We start from the raw sequence: 23,261 nt of genomic DNA on the forward strand, positions 1-23,261 counted from the left end.
TGATGTTCTGAATGTCTTGCCTCTCCTTGCCTTAACCTCCATACCACTTAGCCTAAGTTGGCCTGGCAAGCCCCAGATAGAACCAACGCCAAGTTCCGTACTTTCAATCTCGAATCATTGCGTTTTGAGTGTTTTATGGCTTATGCAAATCAAGGCACGCAACATGTAAGGAGACTCTGCGTTTGGAGTTCTCGGAGATTGCCTCCTCTTTTTTGCCAGTGGCTATAAGAACAAGGAAACCCATGTCTGCCATCCGATGGCTTGTTTGCTCATGTAAATCATATAACCTGTCTAGTCATCTGGTTATTAATAATCCGGCTGTGGTCGCCGTCGGCTCGTGTTATCGTCTCTGATTCACTTCTCAAATATCTTTCTTTTGTTAGACTACCGCCTCACGGCTTGTCGCTTCTCTTTTCCATTTCGTAATACTAAATCGAGCTTGAATCACTTGATATTCCTGCTGGCGAGTTTCAACTGAGTCAGTCTTGATTGGTCACCTTCACACCTTGTCGAAAATGGAATCGTATACAAAACAACGACCTTCTCTCTCGCTCTCCTCATCGGCCATGGACCTGGACACGGATCGGAGAACACCATCGCCAGTGCCTTCATTGGGCCACGACGCCCTCCACACTCCCATTGCAGAGATGCCTACTCCGCCTGCTTTTGCATCGACCTTTTCTCTGCCCATAACTGCCACCAAAAACCTGTCGGCTGGAGCCCACCGTTCTCCAGATAGCACAGACGACAACGACTTGTTGCCTCCTTTACTGCCTCAGACCGAAACGTGCGGAATCGAGAGACACGATGTGTCTGTCATTGGCGGCACTCCCGACTTTCTTCTACTGTACTGCTTTAACATAGAGAGAGCGGTAAACTTTTACTCGCGTTGCTTCGGTTGGAAGTTTCATGGGGACATGAACGCCCAGCAGGCTGACGATCCATACATGAGGCGATGGGGATCATCCCACTTCGACACACAGCCCATGAACTTTTTCAACTCAAGTCAGAGTGGTGACTCTCGCATCACCGGCGCCCTGATTCAGATCAGAAGCACAGAAGATGACGGTGCTCATCTTGAACACAGGCGACAGATGGCCATGGCGGGTGGTGCAACGCCTTCGTGTCACATCCGAGTTGCTGATATTGAGACGGCCGAGTCATTGATCGAGTATCATTTCGGCGAGGTCAAGCAGCTGCGGTTCGGTGTTCGACAATGCATTATGGACATTGGAGAGTTTGTCGACCCTGAAGGAAACTTGATCGGGCTCGTATCTCTTCACCCGGAAAATGCTACAACCGCCATGAGCGTGGATGGATGAGCAAATGTGGTGAGCTCTCATCATGGGAAATGGCGGCAGTGGAGGAGGATAAAGGAATACCCGGTGGTTTATTATCATTCATCCGCTCATGAGAGCTTGTCTCTTGGAGAATTTGTCATTATCATGGTTTATCAGCACAGTCATTGATATGTTTTGGAGTTTTGGCGTTTTTTTTTTGGGTCAAAATATCATGGAGTATTTGGCTTGGCGTTGTGCTATACTGCATTGCACAGAAAGGGAAGAAGATGGAGGAGAGGGGATCTCGGTATTAGCTCGCTTCCCAGGTTAGCAGCCGACTTCGGGTCGGTCGGATAGTGGCCGGAACGGCAAGCAAACAAGCAAGCAAACATCGAGCAAGAGGTAGTCACAATAATTACTACTAATACAAACAATGCAATTAATAAAGCGGTGGGTGAACCCCGAGATCTTCCTGCCTTTGCACCAGTAAATTTGCCTAACAAAGTTAGCCCTATCCCGACCAAATACTCTTCTGTTTAGCTGTCATGAGAAGCTTAGTTCCGTCATGTCATGACAGCCATAGAAATAAAAGTCAACTCCCGAAACGAATAGCCGCCTGGTCGACTTCGGAAAACCCATTACCCATGGATCAGTTGCCCGCCCACTAAAACCATAGCAGGATAGCTCTGGACAGGTTGTCCCCGGACTTGAGTCCCCGCTGTCCCTCAGCTACTGTACAGTGCCATTATCCTCGGTCCCCACTACGTGACAGGACACCGGGGAGATGTTCCACGGCCACTTCCCGTAAGGTTGGAGCCCCTAATTTGCCAACTGAAGCTTGTAGTGATTGCGCCGTGCAGCGCTGTCCACCACGGTGTGAGAGTCTTTTACGACTTACTCCTGTCATCGGCTTCCCCACGATTTCCCGAATGCCGATTCCTGCTTCCGAGTTTACTCTCAAGCCCAGGAAGATGCTTCACGGAGATGGACCCACGGCCAGCACCGGCCTTCATAAACGGATATCCCCCGCCAACGGCCCGCCGATTTCTATCGCCATTCGGCTCAAGCTCTCTCCCTTTTTCTCTGATATTATCCTTCATCTACCTTCTTTCACTCCAATTCCTATTATAGAGGAATCTCTGTTGTATGAAGCTTGATAGATCTCCGAATTAGCATACATTGTAGCTTACAGGAAGCTTTCTCATCTTCTCATCCTTTCTCTCACCAGCCACACATAACAAGATGTCTTCCGCAGCTTTCCGGTTACGGACTCTTCGAGCTTTCGCTCGCAGCCCCGTCAACGTAGGTCTATTCATGATCAAGCGTGCATCGTGCGGTTCTAGGCGCATACTAACAGCTCCAAGCCCAATGCCGCTCTTGCGCGATCCTTCTCATCGACTGCTCGTCGCGCCGAGATCAACAAGGTCTTCCCCTCAGCCAAGGAAGCTCTCAAGGACATGAAGCCTAACTCGACTCTCCTCTGCGGTGGCTTCGGTCTCTGCGGTGTCCCCGACTCCCTCATCAACGAGGTCCTCGAGAAGCCTAATATCACCGGTCTAACAGCTGTGTCAAACAACGCCGGTACGGATGACTTTGGTCTCGGCAGGCTCCTCAAGACCAAGCAGATCAGCAAGATGATTGCTAGTTACATTGGCGAGAACAAGACCTTTGAGAAGATGTACCTTACTGGTGAGGTCGAGCTAGAGCTGACCCCTCAGGGAACTCTTGCTGAGCGATGCGCCGCTGGTGGAAAGGGTGTGCCCGCTTTCTACACCCCCGCTGCCTTCGGTACTGTTGTCCAGACCGGTGAGCTTCCTCTGCGCAACAAGGCCGACGGCTCTCCTGATGTCTACTCTCGCCCCAAGGACGTCAAGGTCTTCAATGGAAAGTCTTACCTGCTTGAGGAGAGCATTGCCGGTGACTACGCCTTCGTCAAGGCCTACAAGGCCGACAAGCTCGGCAACTGCCAATTCCGTCTTGCCGCACACAACTTCAACGGCGCCATGGGCCGCAACGCAAAGATGACCATTGTCGAGGCCGAGCACATCGTCGAGCCCGGTGAGATTCCCCCTGAGGCCGTTCACCTGCCCGGCATCTACGTCAAGCGTGTCATTCAGAGTACCGAGGAGAAGTCGATCGAGAAGTACACCTTCGCCAAGGACCCCAGCGATCCCGAGGCCACAAAGGCTCTGGGCTCTGGCGACACAGCTGCCAAGCGTGAGCGCATTGTTCGCCGTGCTGCTAAGGAGTTCAAGAACGGTATGTACGCCAACCTGGGTATCGGTATGCCCATGCTTGCTCCTGGCTTCGTCGGTCCCGAGGTCGAGGTTCAGCTCCAGTCTGAGAACGGTATTCTTGGCTTGGGTCCCTACCCTCAAAAGGGCGAGGAAGACGCTGATCTGATCAACGCTGGCAAGGAGACTGTCACTCTCAAGCCTGGTGCCGCCGTCTTCGGTAGCGAGGAGAGCTTTGGCATGATCCGCAGCGGTCGCATCAACCTCACCATCCTGGGAGCCATGCAGGTCAGCGCCAATGGCGACCTGGCCAACTGGATGCTTCCCGGAAAGGTCAAGGGCTTCGGTGGTGCCATGGATCTTGTCAGCAACCCCAGTGAGACCAAGGTCGTTGTGACAATGGAGCACACAGACAAGAAGGGCAACCCCAAGATTGTTAAGAAGTGCGCATTCCCTCTGACTGGACCCGCTTGCGTGTCAAGAATCATTACTGAACTGGTAAGTTTATCTGCGTCTGCCCTCTAATGCCCGACAATGTACTAACTCTAGTTCTAGGCTGTCTTCGACGTTGACTTTGCCAAGGGCCTTACCCTTATCGAGATCGCTGACGGTGTCACTGTTGACGAGATTAAGAGCAAGACCGAAGCTCCCTTCCACGTTTCGGAGGACCTCAAGCCCATGCTATAAATGATACAATATTAAGAGAAGGAAAGGCATTACGATTGGATACTATCGCGCAGATTATTGGGAAAAGTATTGACTGGTGAATGATTACCCGGGTTTGAATCATCAAGTTGAGGGTCGAAGCAAGCCGAATGCTACTTGAAGCCATCACATCACAGGGCGGCCGTTGTCAAGCCATGCATGCGTGGCTTCGCTTGTTCCCGTCACCATAAGGAAAAAAGATAAACGGACTGCTTAGACGGCGTTTCCGTTGAGAGTGAGGATAGTAAGAAGATTTCAAAGCGACAAACAATAATAATAAAAATGTTATAAATAAATGAAGAGACTGTGCATGACTATGGATTTTAATTACTCCTCCACTTTCTAATTTGAAGTCGTGTTTTTGAAGCTGAGTACCTAGTCGTATCACTCACGACAGGCATCTTAGTGAGATGGCATTCCACCAAACGCGTTCTCACCAAGCGGGTTCCAATAACCTTGCCACCCTTACAACCTCGTACAGTAAGCGCTTCACCTGCCTTCAAGTTCTGCACAAAAACTCATATGGCTTTTATTGTCTCTAGTATTATCAGCTATGTTCGACCAAACTTCAGGCCAGGTCTTTACAGAATATGTCATGTCTCGAGGAGCTCTCGCCGAATCTGATGAGGACTCGGCAGATTGGAGTCGGCGTCGTCCATATCCCCCCTTTACAGCTCGTGGGCCGCATGGGCCTCGTCCTTTGGTAGATATGGCCATCAGTGTCCTTGCAGATAACATAGGCAAGGTTCGTTCTGGGGCACATCTCGAGAGTATTCCAAGCAATATGCTGTGGCGCATTTGGCGGTATCTAGAAGCCAGGTCAGTTGGTGTTGCGGATGGCGCGGAATACTTTGGGGCATAGAAGACTGATTCTCTACTAGAGGCGTGTGTCTTCATGCATGGAAGATCTTTTCAAAAATCCTTATGAACGATCAGGATGACAAAACTCTTGGACTGTACCGCTTTCGGCAACACATCTGTCGTCCTGGCACCGATCTCACCCGCTATACCCAGCCCTTAACAGCACCACCCACAGACTTCATAACACACCTTGTCCTCACGGGTGGGTGCTCTTTCAACACTCATGATCTGCTATGTCTAGCTGACATGCCTAATCTTGGTGCCCTTGAACTCATCCAACCGGCCGATGAGCTCCGGATTGTCTTCCCACGCGTCTCGGATCGTCTCGTCCGGGGGTGGACAGAGAAGAATGACCCGTTCCCCTTGCTACGTATATTAAGAATATGGGGCGATCAGTCCACAACGCACGAATCTCTCAAGTGGGTGTCCAAGTTCCCTTCTCTTGCTCTGTACGACGTCATGGGCGCAAGGGAGGATTGGACTAGGAGCTACGAGGCAGCGTTGGAGAATGGGTGGGAACAAGACGACGCACCATCCGGGCTAGAGGACTCACTATTACGATATCTCATGCTGTTCGCGCCGCTAGAGGAAACCAGGAGTAAGCCTCTTCGTGACCTTGCGGCGAGTATCGACAACGACTTGGTCTCGTTATGTAGCGACTCTCGATGTGCTGTCAAATTCGTCCAAGAGCATCAAGCACCGCCTCTTCTCGATTACCTCACTGATACAGCAAAGGTACAGACACCCTCGTGGGATACTGATGCCGCATCTCGAGAAGCTCGTGCTTGCCATGGCGTCGCTTTCGAGTCCTGGGCGTTTTGGCTGTACTCCTTTCTAGGACAGTTAAGTTCGGATCAAGACTTGAAGGCTCGCGGTGCTCGTCCCTCCACAAAAGCCGTGGCTGGTCCTTTTGTTCTGCCGTCGCGGCCACTTGCCTGCCTTCATCTAGGACACAGTTCTCGGTACGGTGGCATTGGTACGAGACCATCGTACGTCAGCAGGGGGTTGTTCGCAACACGAAGATACACTTTTGCACGAGACGCTGCTGGTCGAGGTGCAGCGACCGTAAAACCAGCGCCGATTCCTAAGAAGGGACCCAGCTTGGTAGCTTCGGAGCGTTCAGCGCCTGTTTTAGCATTGAGAAAGCAGAAGAGGAAAAGACTCGATGATGTTTTGGAGGCTTTATCAAGATGAGGAGGGGTTGGTTTTTGAATGCCTTGATGTTCCTTAGGCAACGTCCCACCGACAATAACGGTTGCTCTCGTGATCTAACTTGTCCAAGGTACGTATATTCCCATCCCAAATTCTTGAAAGTCACTGGCTTGTATCCTAAGAGTCCGCAAATAGTTTGCATACCGTGATGTACCCGCTTGTTCATCATACGAGAGCCAGATTAGGATACTAGCCACATTGTATTAAAATGATCAAGTCGATGGAGGGTATGGGGGGCAAGGCCTATCAACAGATGTCGAAAACGTGAGAAGTGCAGGATATGCAAGACGGAATATAGGCCAAACATGTGGAATACTGAACATCATTGTCTTGCAATATGGAAGAGACAACGTCTGAAGCGACAGGGCGCTATAACTTTAAGCGTTCACGTGACAAAGCCGTAGACTCCAGACGGGACTGGACCGCTCTTTGCGGATCTTGGGCAGTCCCTACTAAGTGTGATGAACATGTGAGGCCAGGACAAGCCAGAAAAGCAGCGGTCCAAAGACCAGTGCACATGTTGCCCACGGGTGGACCGCAGTCGATGCAGATTTTTCCACGGCCGGGCACATCCGCCTGGTTTAGGTGCTACGTGCGATATTTGTCGCATCTCAGAGAGCAAAAGAGTGTTAAAGAAGTGGTATGTACCGCATCAAAATTTCTCTCTCCCAACGCAGCAAAAGCTACAAGCAGGACAGAGGGTAAGTGTCAGCGGTGAATTCATCTTTCCTCCAGTTTCCCCTCCAAGTACCCCCATGGTGTAATGGGAGCCAGAGTGAATTTGAAGGATTCAGTTTTTCTAGTAGGTTGAAGAAGAAAAGAAAAAAAGAAATCAAATTGCGGCTCACTCGAGGTGGTTTTGTTTACGTGGGTGGGGCATCTGGAAGAGCGGATGCGGAATATTAATACGCCGAAAGATCAGGTCTCTAGTTCCATCCTGGCTGTAAGGCGATGCGAAGCTACTGATTGAGTTTGGGATTTCATTAGGGTTTCATTGAGTTGTCACAGGAATTTACTATAGTTGAAGGCTTGACCACGCCGTATAGTTGCACATGTAATTCTTTATTAGGCATAGAAAATCTGTTGGTGTCGTGTGCATTATGGACAAGAAAGGCTAACAGCCTGTCGTGCAAGCATCCATTCACAGCAGGTACGTAGTAGTACTTACGTGCCTTAGTGCTACGATAAACACCCACACACGACAAACCGGGAGTGTTCTATTCGTTCAATGACCTCAACGGCCTGTGGAGTGCTTGGCCTATCCTGTTCCTGACTCACAAGTCCTTTTTGCCTTGGCTTGACTTGGGTGCCTCAGTTCCATATGTCGTACTAAACACTCTAAACAGGTGTTTAACATTAATAACAGAATACCCAGTGAAACGTGTGTGAATAGAACAGTATCCTACATGAGTCATAAAACTGGGCATAATAGAAGAGTTATTCCTGAAGTCATTGGTATGATATCTCTTTGCTTATATTTCTTCACTCTGGAGCTTTCCCTATTTGACACAATACGTCTTGCATAAAGTATATGCTATTTACCTAAATTAGCATTTAGAAATATCAGCGCATCCCCATAGTTTTTTTTGGTAGCACAGGTTACCCTTGACTCATATAAAAGGTAGCCCCCGATAATTCCTGATTAACAGCATCCCTTGATCTTTGAACTCTCTCGATCAAAAAGCTGCCGCCGTCATTAGCTACCCCGCTACCCCGCCTCAGAACAAGTTTGATCAGCAATCAACATCCCATTTCAAACAAGGGATAAACAATAAGAATCCTGACAAGCTTGCTTAACTTCGTGCAAACTCACCTCACCTACACAACTTACCACAAATCGCCCATCATGGCTCCCGGTGGCCCCCCTGGATCAGGCTCTCGTGGCCGAGGAGGAAAATTCAGAAAGCCCGCCAGAGGAGGTACGTCTGCTCTTTATCATTTACGCCCCAATATGCCATAAGAATGTTAACACGCGCAGGTGGCAAGAAGTTCTCTCGCGATATTAGACCTCTCGATGCCGATGGGAACGAAGTCAGCATGTGGGCTGTTGATCATGACAAGGAGGAAGGCGACGAAGAGGAATCTTCCGAGGAGGAACCCTCTGAAGAGGAGGACAGCGATGATGCTGCAGATGCCGGTCCTGCCCAGGAACTTACACAAGAGCAGTCGCGAGAACTTCGCAAAGCCGAGAAGAAGGCCCGCAAAGAGGCAGCGATAGCTAGATCGAAGGCCAAGACAGTCGAGGTCGGCGATCTACCCTCAAGCGACTCTGACGAGAGCGACAGCGACTCTGACGACGATATGCCAGCCAACCCCAACCACTCCAAGAAGGCACGCAAACAGGCTACCGCGGGAGTCGATGAGCTTACAGAAGACATGGAGAACTTGCAGGCGGCGCCTACTCGACGTGAGCGCGAGGCCCTCGAGGCTGCAGCGGCCAAGGAGAGGCACATGCGCCTGACGGCCCAGGGTAAGACTGACGCTTCCAAGGCCGATCTGGAACGTCTCAAGGCTATTCGTGAGCAGCGTGCCCTTGATGCTGCCCGAAGACAAGTAAGCTGCTTGATATTAATATTCTTTTCAGCCGGAATGTTTGTACTAATACTGTTAGGCTGAGCGCGAAGAGAGGGAGGAGCAAGAAAATGTCAAGAAGGCCGAGTTCGAGGCGAAAGAGGCCCGCAAACGAGAGGCTGCTCTTGGAAAGAAGGGCAAGAAGAAATAGAGGATAGATTATGACAGACTTGACGATTATGATCAATGAATAAATCCTGCTTTTTCCCGTTAGAACATGTAATCGCGTAATATGGTCCAGATACTATTTTAAAAGACTGTTTATGACCTGAAAGTCAATATTCATCCTCGGCACTTGTGATAATCCTGTGGTGTTGCAGTTTGAATGTGCTTAGAGCGATTGCTCACACAAACCGTTCCCCTCTTGTTGATTCAACGTTCCATCACAAAGATAGCAGAAAGAAGTTCTTAAGAAACATATGTATTGGAATTGTATTGGGCAGTTCAAGTATTTATATTCCCATCTTCATCCTTGCACGACAACGAGCCGGGCGTTTGGGCTTGATGACATGTTCGCACTCCCCATGCCAAGGAGCAGTAGAGCATTATTGAACTTTGGAGAGCTTTGAATAGACAAGCTAGATTAAAAGTCTAAAGTGCATCCTGGGCAGAAACTTGACGACTTGCAAAGTCCAAGATGAAAAGCTAGTAGTTCTCGAACATCAGTATCATATCGGCCTCGTTTAGTGGAAAAAACCACTCTCGACTTCTAGAAGACGAATTTAAATCAGCTGTGAGCGTGTTCTTTCTCAGTTGAGCCCAAGGTCAGTCTCTGAGCTTATTATGAGGCTCCTAAAAGACATTGGGACCCTGAACATGGCGTAGTCGGTACGTATCTTGGCCGAACCGCGCTAAACTTCCAATGGTGGATCGACCGCCTTCAGCTTGTTCGGGTTTCCCCACACAAAGTGCATGGCCCGGTCGTTAGCAGGAAAAAAAAATTACAACGATCCTCCCCAAAAAATTGAGGCAGCAAATCGCCATCCGAGCCTTCTTTTTCCAACCTCTTGTTATTGTCGAGAGCGACGAATCATCTCGATAATTGCTCCCGACCAATACCTGCAATCCCAAGATATCTTTCAGTGGTTAATCCGACCGAAAAGGACATTTAATATGGCCGAGTCTTCGGTAAAGGTACGTTCTACCAGTCGTCCTATGCCCCGCCTGTCATCATACAAGTTTTGGATACATAGCGATAGGAAGCATTTGAGCTGACCTTGACTATTGTAGGACCGTCTGCGGCTCCAGTCAAATGCCTTTGATGGCATTCTGAGTCTCATACCGGCCAAGATGTACTACGGTGAAGACACAAGCGTATGTGAAGCGAACCTTTTCTCGATTTCGATTCATACACATCTGCCACCTACTTGATTATATCACATACCTCTCGTCACCTTATACTCTTCATAACAAGCGCAACAAGAGGCTAATTTGACAATAGGATCAATGGAACAAGAAGAAGCAGACTAAGGAGGAAGCCGCCGCCGCCCGTCGAGGAAAGCTGGATCCTGATAGCGAGCTGAACCGAAACGCCAAAGAGGTTATGGATGAACGTGCCAAGAACAAGCGTAAGCTGCGCGAGATGGAGCAGCAAGATGAAGCCGAGAATGATGACGATTGGGAGGAGTACGAGCCTGTTCCCGGTGTAGACAGCGAGAGGCCGGGCGAGGGTCTCAAGGCGGCCAAGACCGAGAACAACAAGAAGCAGAAGCTCGACGAGGACGAAAGCGATGATCAAGAACCCACGGAATCAGCTGAAGCGACTCAAGGTTCCAAGCTATCAAGGAGAGAAGAGAAGAGAGCGGCCAAAAAGGAGAAGAAGAAGGAGAAAAAGACCGAGAAGCCAGAAAAGAAGGAACAGAAGACGACCAAGGCAGATACACCCAAAACTGAGACCAATGCTGCGCCAGCACCCACACCAAAAGCTCAGAAGCAAGCCGCCAAAAAGCAGGCAAAATCCCCTTCCACCAAGGCGCAGAAGCAAGAGGAGGCGAATGAGGAGGAGACAACAACTGGCGGCGATGGCGAAGTTTTGCCCATGGATATTTCTGGCATGGATGAGACCAGCGGTAATTCAAGTCACGAATCCGAGCCACACTCCCCAACGTTTGACACACCAGCTCCTGCAGAAACAACCACCGACCCTGCTAGCACTACTACTTCTATCTCATCAACCGTCACTCCTTCCGAAAAGCCCAAGCACATCAAGCTCCCCGCCGACACTACTGCTATCCGAGCACGTCTTGCTGCCAAGATCGAGGCTCTTCGTGCTGCCCGAAAAGCAGATGGCCCTGATGGAAAGCCCATTCGTACACGCCAAGAGCTTATCGAGTCGAGACGAAAGAAGCAAGAGCAACGAAAAGCTCACAAGCAAGAGATGCGAGCGCAAGCTAAGCTGGAAGAGCAACGCAAGCGCGAAGAAGCATTGGTATCCAACTCGCCCGGTATTATGAGCCCTGCTGTCGAGCTCGACGAGAATGCTAGCAACTTTACCTTTGGTCGCGTTGCCTTTGGCGATGGCGCTCAGCTCTCACGCGACCTCGGTCATGTCCTGACTCAGGGCAAGAAGAAGGGACCTTCGGATCCCAAGACAGCCCTCATCAAGGTCCAGAACCAGAAGAAGCGCCTTGAAGAGCTTGATCCTGAGAAGCGAGCCGATATCGCCGAGAAGGACGTCTGGTTGACAGCCCGCCGTCGCGCAGAGGGCGAGAAGATTCGTGATGATGAAGCTCTTCTCAAGCGCGCCGTCAAGCGAAAGGAGGTTGCCAAGAAGAAGAGCGAGAAGGCCTGGCGCGAGCGAGTTGATGGTGTTAAGCAATCCCAAAAGGACCGCCAGCGCAAGCGAGAAGAGAACCTGCGCGCACGCCGTGACGACAAGCTTCTAGGCAAGGCTGGTAAGAAGAAGAAGAAGGGTAGTGCCGCCGGTGCTAAGAAGAAGGGTCGTCCCGGCTTCGAGGGCACCATGGGTGTTGGAGGTGGAAAGAAGGGTGGGAAGAAATAAGCTTGAGGAAGAGCAGAGATGAAGAAAAAGATTGACTGATTGATTTTTTTACTCTTTGATATAATCAAGATACACGGCGCTGGCGGAGTTCCGGTCGGCAAAAAGGAGAAGAAGCATGAGACGGAATTTCAGGAGTGATGACGCTCAAGCCGCATTTGATAGTGTTCATAATTCATTCGTATTTAGACATGAAAGTGAAAGAAAACATGTCTGGACCGCGCTGTCAATACCAGAAGTCGTTAAGCTTCTAAGCCTACCTAGTAGTGCAAATTCCCAAGTATTTTCCCGGACTTTTATCCTTTCTCCTGTTGTGACTACCCTTCTCTTCATGATCATCATATAGAGCCCAACATCACCAGATGCAACACAAATAGCAAGAGAAGAGACCAATTATCCCCTGGAAAAACATACGCCCTCATTATGTAAAAAATAGAAGTTGTCTGTGGTATTTTTCTTTTCATTACAACAGATAACACCAAACCCAGTTTCAACGACAAAACAGCAACGGCTACGCTTCACGCATCGGTCTGGATCTCGTCCCTTATCCCTAGCCTCCCAGAAGCACACAGCAGACATATACACAACAGAGTTCGAGTTCGAGTCAGAGTCATCTCGTCCATCTCCTTTTTTTGTTTCCCAAAACCGGCAGAAAGAGGAAGAATAGATAAGCCTCGACAAAAATAAAAAGGACATTAAAAGAAGTTTTGGGGTGGATTAAAAGTGTGCAGACCGCCAACAACACTTGGTTAAACACACACCCAGAGAGGTTTCCGCTGAGCCACCTAGTCAATTGGCCAAGCTCTAAGCTCTTGACGCGTGGAATGAACCACAACCCGGTTTAGTTGAGTTGAGGCGAAGTTCCAATTTCCCTTGAATTACTCCATATCGTAGTGATTGCGTGTAGGGACTCGTGCTGCTATCGTGTTTGTGAGAAGGGGAGCCATGAGAATGTTGTCATCAAAGTCATGTCGTGAAAAGGGTTCGAAAGAGGGATTAGGATCGGATAGTTGAAACGGAGATTTGGGGGAAAGAGCTTGGCCTGACTAGGACGTCAGATAGTCGATCGAGGATGTAATCCAGGCATCGTGTTTGGCAATAGCGGATACGCATGCAACCTGCATCGGTGCATTTATAGAAGGGAGTCGAGTCGAGTAAAGACACTCAAGCAAGCTGAAACAACCTCGAGCTGGAGCTCCTTGTCTTTACCGCTGTTAACCTCCTGTAGCTAATGTCAGTTATGAAACGTCTCATGAAACGAAATACCCACCTCGTTGATAAGTTGAGGCAAGTTCGCCCCAATGCCGTTCTGTGTTGCCTTCTTGCCGAATGGCCATTGACTGTAGTCAGCGAGCAGGTCGTCGGTCTGCGCAAAGGCTCTCTCGCGAGCCTCATGACCAAGGGATGCGAGGGCATTCTCGAGGACATTAGCGGCGTAAGCGGCGCAAACCATGGCGATGGTGCGCATATAACGAAACTCGAGCGACTCGGGTAGGAACTGGCTACCGTTGAGGACAACGGTTCGTTGGGTAAGGACAGTGCGGACGCGGCGGCGGATCTCCTCCTTGGCACCGCCATCAGCGACGGGATGGGTGGCCATGTCGAAGAGGAGGAAATTGCGCTTCTCGGTACGGAGGATGCCCTTGTCGACAAGGCCCTTTGCGAGTCGTTCTCGGACCTGCTTGAGTTGGTACCCAATCTTCATCAAGTTCCAGGTCTCGCCTATTGTGCGAAAAGGAGTCAGCGACGTTGTTAAATTTGGCAGGGATATTGCTTGGGCGACGTACCACTCATCAAATCAATCCAGGTTGCAACGCTCATCTTTTCGCTCTGTTTCATCATCTTAAGGGCTTCGTCAAGGAGAACCTCGCCGGTGAGGGTATCGTCTATGACTTCGATGTTGCGGTCTGCGAGGGGGAATCGACGTCTCGAAGCGTCCTTTTCCATTGCAATGCGACCGCGGAAGGCCAGCTCGATGACGATGCATCCTCGCAGGGCGTAAGAAATGTTGTCGTTCCAGAAAGAGAGGTAGCCCTATGAGAGGTCAAACGTTAGAGTTGTCTGTATTGTATCGTGGTGCCCGAGAACAAAGGGCACGTGTATGGGCATATATGCTAGCCTACCTGCTTATCCTTGAGGCCAAGTAGCAACACCTCCTCCATGAGGGTGAGCTTAGGCTGCTTGCTTCGCTCGGCACTCTCGCTAATGTCTCGAGGGTCGAAGGCGATCTTGTGGCCATTTTCTGAGTTCTCGTAGCTCGTCTCGGGACCGTTGTCCCTGGCGCTGGGTGTGCTTGTTCTAGGGGCAGCGCCATTGCTGGAGTCGCCTTCACCCGCAGGTCCTGCGCCGCCCGCACCGCGGCGTCGCGTCAATCCCGAGGACATTTCGAAGAGGTAGATATGTTTTATCTTTGGTGTCTGGGGGGGAAGAATCGAAGGCCAAGGAGAGGGAGCGGCGGAAGCAGCAAAGCCTTTTTTTTTTTGGTCGAGATGAGGTTGAAGGGGTACAGCACAGCACAGCACGATCTAGTAGTTTGAGGTCAGGTCTTGGAACTTGATTGACTGAGCTGAACGGGGCTAGTTGCGCGGCCAGATTTAGGGGTTTGGGGCTGGGGGGCTTGGAGCTCCGTACAGTTGTTATGGATTGCCCTGTATGGAAGTAAAATGTAGGTACCTTATTAGTGGTGCCAGCCAATAGCTGGTCAAGCTGAGCCGTTGAGTTGAGGGACGGGACCTAACCCTTTGTGCAAGGGAGGCTTTATTGATGTGAGAATGCCAGTTGATTCAAAATGTCAAAAGCATTAATCTAATCCAATCTTAATATTTTTCTTTGATAAGTAATTCCAAGCTGACTGATGTAATACGTTATTACCTTTCTTCCCTACAAAGACCAAAAACGAAGGTCTTATGCATACATCCAGCATGTATTTACTATTAAAGTGTAAGGCACCTAGCAGGCTGGTAAAGTATTGACAACGGTTGGTGATGGAAATAGCCCGGCAGAAATTTGTTATGGAAATTAATTCAACATATATGAAAGTTGCCCGTAGCCTCGGAAAGATTGAAGCTTGCTTCGAAAGAGGTAGAAATTGTGATACAAGAGAGGTAAAGTGATTTCCCTTCCATGGGACAAATACATGGTGCAGGGAGGGAAACAACTGATTTTGACACCCATCAGCCTTTTCAAGCCAAACTTGTCAACAGGAAAGACACCCCTTACTATAAGGCCTTCCAACCGACATCTAATTGTCTTCCTTGTACAAAGTACTTCATGCAATAGTTTTAGAAGGGTGCCTAACTGATTAGCCCAACCTGCACAGCCAACCACAAAGTTAAGAACCTCTCTTTAATGTCCAACCAGAATGGCTGATCCTCAATCCTTCAGAACGGTCCATTCTTTCTGGAGTCAGTCAGCATTCTGCCTTGCTCAGACCATGTCTGCAGAACCCCAGGTTTCATTGACTGAGCTCCAGATGAAGCCAGGTCTCGCTTATGACAAAGAGATGTCAATTCACCACCCTATATCCGGTTCCATCAAGCACAATACAAGTAGATATTATCTAGATAGTACCTACCTACTAAGGTACCTACTATAAGTTACGAAGTCAAAGCTTAGGAGGTAAACTCAAAGCTCCTGCTTGCCCTCTTTTTACTGGGATTCTCCGCAGGTGCAACTCAAACCCACCTTCCACTAATACGTGGATGGATACGCTTGTTAGTCAGCTTCCGAGACAGGACACGAATCTCCACCACACACAATTTCGACTTCATACCATCATCAAACAATTGCCTTGAGCTTCTGATAGTTGATTCTGGCTTGAAACACCACCAAACTGGATGCAGCTGGTAACGTTAAGTCTTTGAGGTAATAACCTGAGCCTGCTGCAGCAACACGTTTCTTCGATTCGGATCCTCCGGTGTCGTGGCCGCCTCGTAAGGCTCTTCTTATCCGCCATCTGCTGGATGATCCTGACCACGAGACCCCAACATATACAACGTCGATTTTGAACATACCGTTCAAGCCAAATACTGGAACACATGAAACAAAAGCGCCCGGTTCTTACCTTTTGGTCATTATCCAGCTCCCTGAAGTCAGGGCTGCATGGGCAATGTTCGTATGAACATTGGCTTATATGTCGTCTTCGTATGGCTACAATGTCTCCTTGGCCAAGATGACCCGAGCTGCCATTTGTTTGCCAATTTTATCTCTGAGGACAGTTGTTTGTTCTTGGGAATTGCCTCTGTTCAAACCACCAACGACTGGTATAGGCATGTCTGTCAATATGGAGCCGATCTTATTCGTCACCAGGGCTCTTTACTAGTTCAATCCGCACCTCGGGGCTGATCTGAACATATGCTTTTCGATCCCAATGCTCAGCTTCTCGCTGTGGGTCCCGGTGTGCTTTTCCTCACCAAGGTACCAAAGTATCCGCCAGTTGCATGCCACCTGCATCCCATAGTTGCACGCGCGCCCAACAAAGCTTTATGTATCATCACAACTTGACTTTCATCGACAGCGGGGGGTCCCTGGGGGCGCAGTGGTGTAGGGGAATCATCGCTCGGGTTTCGGCCTGAGTGGTGATGGTTCGAACCGCACGGCGGTTCGAGCTTCCTACGCCATGTGCCCCAACGCAAACCCCCCTCATAGGACCTGTAGAGCCCCTGGCCTTGTCAGCGTCTGGGGACGCCCAGCCTGACTTGACGACCGAGGATCTAAGGATGGCCAAAGAAATATCCCACGCGAAAGCACGGGACGCGCAGTAGGTTTCACGCTGTCATCGGAGTAGGAAACGCTGGGCGTATGATTTTTTTTGGTTGGTTTTTCTAGTTATGTTTATATTTATAATCACTGTAAATATATATGCCCCTTTATCGTTATTGAATTAAGTAGACTATACTGCGTGTAATAACATTGCCTCCCCTTTTGATATACTTGTTATTATGCCCCTTTATGATGGCAATGAGCCAACACTCTTCTTCCAAAGATCGTCAAAGTTAATGTTCTCTTGCTCAAACAAGTCGCGGATCTTCTTAGCTGCGACCTCTTGCTCCTTGGGACCAAAACCACCAGGCTGTGTCGCCTCGAATTGCACGATTTCAACCCAGCGATAAAACAGGTTTTCTTTTCCAAGTTTAGTAAGCGCATCCCGAAAAGCAAAGACCTGTCGTCGTCGCTCGTCCTCACTCGAAGCGCCGCTGCCACGGACATCGTAGGACATCCAACCGTAGGCAGCATGGTGCACAAGAACGACACTCTTGAAAGCCTCAAGAGCAAGCTCCTTTTTGTCGACTAGACGGTGCGCAATTACCATGCGTGCCCAGTCGAGATCCCAGTAGGCGTTCATCAAAAGATATCCAGTCTTTTGCTCCTGGAGAATAGGGGAAGTTGCATTGTCGACGTAAGAAACCAGGATCTTCTTTGAATCCGCATCCTCCAAAACATCGGTGAGAGCCTGGTCCCATTCTCTGCTTCGACGCACGTAAATTTCCTGTTCGCGAAAGCCAACTTGCCACCGCCATTGGCAAGGGTTACCGCGAGCTTGTCCGGCGACGAATTCCACAGGCCACGGCCAAACAAAGATGAAGAGAATAAAGTCGATAAGCATAGTTCCAGATCGCTTTCCGATCTCCCAGGCAATTTGAGTCCATGTTGAGTTTGTAGTATCCCAAGTTGTCTCGTTTTCATGACCAAGACCTGTCATGAGCAGCTGCCAGTACCAGGGGGCGATCCACCACATGCGCAGAATAAAGAGAAGAACGACTACAACGTTCATACCAATGGGCACAAGGAAGATCTTCCGCTTGAATTCGGCAGGTTTGTTGTCTATGTGTGTGACGTAGACGTGCTTCTCATCTAGAGACTGGATGAATGGCTCCAGAGCTTCAGGGGGCCGCTTGAAAGGCGAGGGAGGAGCTTCATTCTTTTTATCGACGAAATGAGCACGTTTTTGTTTTCCTGCTCTCTTGTTTGGAGCCATGATAAGTGTGGTGTTTAATTTTCGTATGTGTTTTGTGAGGTGAAAACCCGATTGATGTGTGATGAGAATGATTAGGCAGGAGGTTGTAGTTTCATTGGTGATTAGAAATGTGTTCTCGAAGAATGAGGTGGACGTTCTAGTGGTTCCACAAAAGCTGGATACTGTCCCGGATATAGACACTGACCATCGAAGATATGTCTTGCTCTGTAACTTTTCAAGGAAACAGTAAACAAAAGTCCCAAAAGATCTTGAGCATACATACGCAACTTTTCTATCTTATATTTGAATTTTTTTTTTTGATTTTTTTTGATTTTTTGATTTTTACACCTCCATCTTTGCTCACTAACAAATGGTCAAAAACCTGACGCTTCACCAGGCACCTACATTTAATTGTCCAGTAGCGGACAATCCCGGCGCCGAGCGTTTGCCTGCTATGGCTAACAAGGACTTACTCCACTAAGATCTGATGGATTTCTACACTTACAGAGGGCACTTTAGCACATTCGTTTCAAAGTCAATGTCGAGTTCGTTTTGCTTCTGGCCTGCCAATCCCTTTCCGTGGCAATGTTGAGAGCTCGTATTTTTCAGGTTAGTATCGCATAACTTCTTCTGTTACTCTCAATTAGCTTACAAAATTATAGGAGCGCGGCAATTCCTACGTATGCGCCTTCTGCCGCCACAAACTTTCGCCGAGAGACTCGCAGCTTAGAGATCGCCATGTTTCCAGCATCACAGCTTCAATAACATCCCACAGAGCCACCGGGCTATCGTCTTGCCATTTGGCGCAAACATCTGGCGTGCGCTCACTTTCGACGACTTCTGCGCTCCGAGGAGCTAATGATGATGACAAGCCGGGTGGTTTCCCTGGCGGGGGTTTCCCTGGAGGGTTTGGAGCTGGATTGGGGTCATTTGGAGCGTTTGCGAACAAGCCGGTGACAGAAACTACAAAAAAGTCTGTCGAACTGCTTCCTCACGAGCTCGAAGCTCGTCAGAAGATGGGGCTGCCTCTCAAGAAACCGCCTCCGAAGCCTGCCCAGGCACAAGCGAAGGACAACGCCAAGACATCGCCAGCTGCTCAGAACGTATCTCAAAATCAGGGCCAATGCAATGGAAGAGGCTTAGAAAAAAACCAGAGGGCAAAAGGAAACCAGCAATCGGGTCGAGTTAACGACAGGAACAACAATAATATCAAGCAGAAGCAGACGCCGCAACCACAGCAGAGCCAAGTGGTGAAGCCTCCGTCCAGCCCGTTATCGAGTTCCATCCTCGCCGAAGCCTTCAAGACAGACCGAGCACCAGCGCCAGTAGCGACACCCAGAACCTGGTCCACCAACGAAACCCCCAAGCCAGCCACCCCTACCTGGGGAGCCTTTAGCTCTCGAAAGATAGACACGCATGTACCTCTGATACAGAGCCAAGCCGAAGCGAAGCCCGCAGAAAAGCAATCAGAAGCACAAGCCCAAAATCCTCCTCCATCGACGAGCCGGGGTGACAGCGAAGCTGTCTGGGGTCAACTGAAGCGCTCGAGGAGATCAGTCGGGGAGAAAGCAGAAGGCCAAGAGGGTGGTTTCTGGGATGAACTTGAAACTCGGGTCACAAACATTCGCAACAGACCTGCCCCCGACGTCACTGAACAATACCAATCTGTCCTTCAAAGCGATGGCTCATGGTCCGCGGAGGGCCAGCAGCCATTGGAAGATCAACCAAGGCGTAAGTCTCGCTTCGAGATAGAGGAGGAGGAAGAGCGCAACAAACGAGACAAGAAGAGCAAGCGTCCAAAAAATGTACGCCAGAACAACTACGAAGACGAGGATATGGATGAGGATGCGATTAGACGGTGGGAAAGCAGACAGCGCAAGAAGGCCGAAAAGGATGCCAAGAAGCACCTGGAAGCTGCCGCCGAAGCCGCACCAGTGCCTATCTTCCTCCCAGAGTACATCGGTGTTTCCAATCTGGCTAGTGCTCTTCGAATTCGTATCGCAGACTTCTTACACGATTTGGAGTCTATGGGCTTCGAGGAAATCACGGAGGAGACCATAATGACTGGCGATACGGCTGCTCTCGTTGCTCAAGAGTATGGCTTCGACCCTACGGTGGACACAGGCTCTGAGCGCGATCTCCGACCTCGACCAGCACCAGAAGATCCATCTTTATTACCCAGCAGGCCTCCTGTTGTGACAATTATGGGCCACGTCGATCATGGAAAGACTACCCTTCTAGATTGGCTACGAAAGTCTTCGATTGCTGCTCAGGAGCATGGTGGCATCACACAGCATATCGGCGCCTTTATTGTTCAAATGTCGTCGGGTAGCCAAATTACTTTCCTTGACACGCCTGGTCACGCTGCGTTCTTGTCTATGCGTCAACGAGGTGCCAACGTCACAGATATCGTGGTGCTGGTTGTTGCCGCGGATGACAGTGTTATGCCACAGACCCTTGAGGCACTGAAACACGCCACGGCTGCCAAGGTTCCTATCATCGTTGCGATCAACAAGATTGATAAGGAAGATGCTCGAGTCGATCAAGTCAAGGCTGATCTTGCTCGCCACGGCGTTGAAATCGAAGACTATGGTGGTGAAGTGCAAGTTGTTCCTGTCAGTGGAAAGACTGGCAAGGGCATGGAAGATCTTGAGGAGAGTATCGTTACGTTATCTGAGATTCTTGATGTTCGTGCTGAGGTAGATGGCATGGCCGAGGGCTGGGTCCTTGAATCGAGTATCAAGCACACTGGCAAGACTGCTACAGTGCTCATCAAGCGAGGAACCCTGCGCATTGGTGATGTCATTGTTGCTGGCAAGTCATGGGCCAGGATACGAGGTCTACGGAATGAAGCTGGTGTCGATATCCGAGAGGCGCCACCCGGAACTCCTGTTCAGGTTCTTGGCTGGCGTGAGCTCCCCGATGCCGGTGAAATGGTCCTCCAAGCACCTGACGAGGGCAAAGCCAAGACAGCAGTTGAGTATCGCGAGGAAATGACCGAGCGACAGGAAAGTTCTAGGCAACTCGCCGAACAAGAACAACGCGAACGTGAAAAGGCTGCTGCAGAGGAAGCTGAAGCAGCAGCAGAAGAGGAGGGTGTCGAAGGGGAGCCTGCCAAGGCTGAACCTGGCATCACGTTTCAGAACTTCATCGTCAAGGCTGATGTCGCTGGTTCAGTGGAGGCTGTGTGTGGCGCTGTTCAGGAACTCGGCAACAATGAAGTCCAATCGAAACTCCTACGGTCTGGCGTTGGTGCTATTTCGGAGTACGACGTCGACCACGCTGCTGCCTCCAAGAGCATCATTGTTAACTTCAACATCCCTATCCTCCCGCATATCCGCCAGCGTGCGGACGAAGCTGGCGTCCGCATCATCGACCATAGCGTTATCTACCACGTTGTTGACGACGTCAAGAGCGCTCTCTCGGATCTACTACCTTATAATATTACGCACAAAGTGCTCGGTGAGGCAGATGTCCTGCAACTGTTTTCTATCAACATTCGGAAACGTTTGTCAAAGAACATTGCTGGCTGTAAAATTCGTAATGGTGCTATTAAGCGGACGTCTACAGTCAAGGTCATCCGTCGTGGAGAAGTTATTTTCGATGGTAAGTCAACCCATATTCTCCCATTCGCTCCACCAATATCCATTGTTCTTTCATTTACTAATTCAATCTGCAGGTAAAATCGACACGCTCAAGCATGTCAAAAAAGATGTCATGGAGATGGGCAAGGGTACCGAGTGCGGTATCGGTCTTGAAGGCTTTGAGGAGTTTGAGATCGACGATCAAGTCCAGACATATGAGGAGATTAAGGAGAGGCGATCACTGTAACAATATGGTTGTAAAATATGTACGAATAAGTAGGAAACAAAAAGGGGTTGGCTCTCTTCTGGGAGTCTTGTATGAATAGTTGCCTGATATGAGGATATGGTCTGATGAGAGAAGAATACAGGGTTTAGATACCTAGATGTATATGAAATATACCACATCACTAGTGATATACGCTTCATCAACGAAAAGTTGCAATTTCAAGGACCTTCGTCCGCCATATGGGGCATTCCGATTGTCACATGTTTAATTCTTTTTTACAATATTTACATAGCCAATATACTGATCAGCTTTTGTAAGGTGCTCCAACCGCGTTCGAAGAAAACGTTCTAGTTGTTCTAGTAGCTTGGGAACGCTCCTTTTCCAACTTGGCCAGGCCGATACGGTCCGTCACGGGCGTAGCCTCGATGATGTTGTCAAACTCATCGTCATCGTCGTCACTTCCGCTCCTCTCGTTGTCTGAATCAGGTTGAACGCTGGTGTTGGGTTTGAATTGCTGCTGCTGCTGATGTGGGTTAGGGATTGTGGCAGGTTTCTTGTCTTCTTGTTCGTTGGGGTTGCTGAACGTCTTTGAGGCAAGGACTTTGCGACGGATTTCGGCCATTGCGTCTTCGTCGTCCGAATCATCGGATATTGCATAGCGGTCCTTGTCCTCTTCCTCCTCTTCTGGATCAACCTTGGGCGGTTTCTTGCCAAGATAAATACCATCCACACTTCCCTCTTCCTCCTCGCTGTCGTCCTCGTCATCATCTGAGTCATCATCGGAGGGCTCCATGCGTCTTCGATTTGTGTTTCCGCTAGTCCACATATCGTCGTTCCCTTCCTCTCGACTCTCGGCATATTCCCTCTCTAACTGCTCCATCCACTCTTCTTCCGTCTTTTTCATCTCGGCCTCGTCGGCACACGCCGCATATCGCTTGAGCAAGGTGGAGTTGATTTCGAGAAAGGATGGACCGTAGGAGAATGGCGCAAGAATCTGCTCGGCCCAGTCTGGGTGGCCACAGATATAAAATGCGGCAGCCAACGCCTCAACACAGTTCAACCGCCAGGGCTTGCCATAGTTGACTGTGTTTGCCGCAACAAGATAGGGCAGCAATCGCTCGCACTTCCCGCCGACCTTGTTCCATTGGACTTCTTGCGTTCTTGCCCAAGAGCATTCCACAACAGCAGCGCCGTACTGATCCATGAGTTCGCGATCGGCAGGGGAAACGGTGCGTTTTCCATTGGGCGTTATGATGACTCCATTATGGCGTTGGCCAAGGTGGAGATCGCGCATCATTCCAAGCTTCATGAGCTTCTTTCCTGAACAGCGCTTGGGGTCGCAATGGCCTAGATCCCAACACGCAGCCTTGAAAGCTGGGCGCGACGATTCAGAGCCATCTTCCTCATCACGCCGGGGTCCTCGACGTGGGGTAGGGCCTCCCTTTCTGCCCTTGGAGGTAAAGTCTTTTTTATGGCGAACCATTTTGTATGGTTAGCAGTAATTTTTTAATAGCTGTAGGATCGTACTGTTCAAGAACAGTTTGTGCAATTATAATCGATTGTGCAACAGGTCAAGGTTAAATTTTGCCTCCAAAAAGTGATGGATGATGACAATGAGGATGATGGTGGGGTAA

At 49.6% G+C, this 23,261-nt stretch overlaps 9 protein-coding genes across 9 annotated transcripts; 6 read left to right on the forward strand and 3 right to left on the reverse strand.

Moving 5' to 3' along the window:
- Positions 1–515: 515 nt before the first annotated feature.
- Positions 516–1,322, forward strand: FSST1_012002 (VOC family protein; the record flags this gene model as incomplete). The annotated part of the gene is made up of 1 exon (XM_083235187.1): positions 516–1,322. The coding sequence occupies one exon, from the start codon at positions 516–518 to the stop codon at positions 1,320–1,322; it is 807 nt and encodes a 268-aa protein (XP_083081698.1).
- Positions 1,323–2,522: 1,200 nt separating this feature from the next.
- On the forward strand, positions 2,523–4,201 carry FSST1_012003 (3-oxoacid CoA-transferase; the record flags this gene model as incomplete). Its single annotated transcript, XM_083235188.1, has 3 exons — positions 2,523–2,582; positions 2,645–4,012; positions 4,070–4,201. The coding sequence occupies 3 exons, from the start codon at positions 2,523–2,525 to the stop codon at positions 4,199–4,201; spliced, it is 1,560 nt and encodes a 519-aa protein (XP_083081699.1).
- Positions 4,202–4,772: 571 nt separating this feature from the next.
- Positions 4,773–6,274, forward strand: FSST1_012004 (uncharacterized protein; the record flags this gene model as incomplete). The annotated part of the gene is made up of 2 exons (XM_083235189.1): positions 4,773–5,038; positions 5,101–6,274. 2 exons carry the CDS (start codon positions 4,773–4,775, stop codon positions 6,272–6,274), a joined length of 1,440 nt encoding a protein of 479 aa, XP_083081700.1.
- Positions 6,275–8,138: 1,864 nt separating this feature from the next.
- On the forward strand, positions 8,139–9,014 carry FSST1_012005 (casein kinase substrate phosphoprotein PP28-domain-containing protein; the record flags this gene model as incomplete). Its single annotated transcript, XM_083235191.1, has 3 exons — positions 8,139–8,211; positions 8,271–8,845; positions 8,904–9,014. 3 exons carry the CDS (start codon positions 8,139–8,141, stop codon positions 9,012–9,014), a joined length of 759 nt encoding a protein of 252 aa, XP_083081701.1.
- A 962-nt stretch (positions 9,015–9,976) lies between these two features.
- FSST1_012006 (surfeit locus protein 6-domain-containing protein) lies at positions 9,977–11,864 on the forward strand (the record flags this gene model as incomplete). The annotated part of the gene is made up of 3 exons (XM_083235192.1): positions 9,977–9,997; positions 10,094–10,177; positions 10,305–11,864. 3 exons carry the CDS (start codon positions 9,977–9,979, stop codon positions 11,862–11,864), a joined length of 1,665 nt encoding a protein of 554 aa, XP_083081702.1.
- A 1,129-nt stretch (positions 11,865–12,993) lies between these two features.
- Positions 12,994–14,245, reverse strand: FSST1_012007 (Golgi phosphoprotein 3-domain-containing protein; the record flags this gene model as incomplete). Its single annotated transcript, XM_083235193.1, has 4 exons — positions 12,994–13,083; positions 13,132–13,583; positions 13,649–13,895; positions 13,985–14,245. 4 exons carry the CDS (start codon positions 14,243–14,245, stop codon positions 12,994–12,996), a joined length of 1,050 nt encoding a protein of 349 aa, XP_083081703.1.
- A 2,564-nt stretch (positions 14,246–16,809) lies between these two features.
- FSST1_012008 (uncharacterized protein) lies at positions 16,810–17,838 on the reverse strand (the record flags this gene model as incomplete). The annotated part of the gene is made up of 1 exon (XM_083235194.1): positions 16,810–17,838. The coding sequence occupies one exon, from the start codon at positions 17,836–17,838 to the stop codon at positions 16,810–16,812; it is 1,029 nt and encodes a 342-aa protein (XP_083081704.1).
- A 564-nt stretch (positions 17,839–18,402) lies between these two features.
- On the forward strand, positions 18,403–21,648 carry FSST1_012009 (translation initiation factor 2; the record flags this gene model as incomplete). Its single annotated transcript, XM_083235195.1, has 3 exons — positions 18,403–18,426; positions 18,480–21,423; positions 21,497–21,648. The coding sequence occupies 3 exons, from the start codon at positions 18,403–18,405 to the stop codon at positions 21,646–21,648; spliced, it is 3,120 nt and encodes a 1,039-aa protein (XP_083081705.1).
- Positions 21,649–21,931: 283 nt separating this feature from the next.
- FSST1_012010 (ribosome biogenesis protein TSR3) lies at positions 21,932–23,110 on the reverse strand (the record flags this gene model as incomplete). Its single annotated transcript, XM_083235196.1, has 1 exon — positions 21,932–23,110. The coding sequence occupies one exon, from the start codon at positions 23,108–23,110 to the stop codon at positions 21,932–21,934; it is 1,179 nt and encodes a 392-aa protein (XP_083081706.1).
- Positions 23,111–23,261: the final 151 nt, after the last annotated feature.

Source organism: Fusarium sambucinum, chromosome III (genome assembly GCF_050947815.1).
Source record: "Fusarium sambucinum isolate potato_lamoka chromosome III, whole genome shotgun sequence".
Classification (NCBI taxonomy): Eukaryota; Fungi; Ascomycota; class Sordariomycetes; order Hypocreales; family Nectriaceae; genus Fusarium; species Fusarium sambucinum.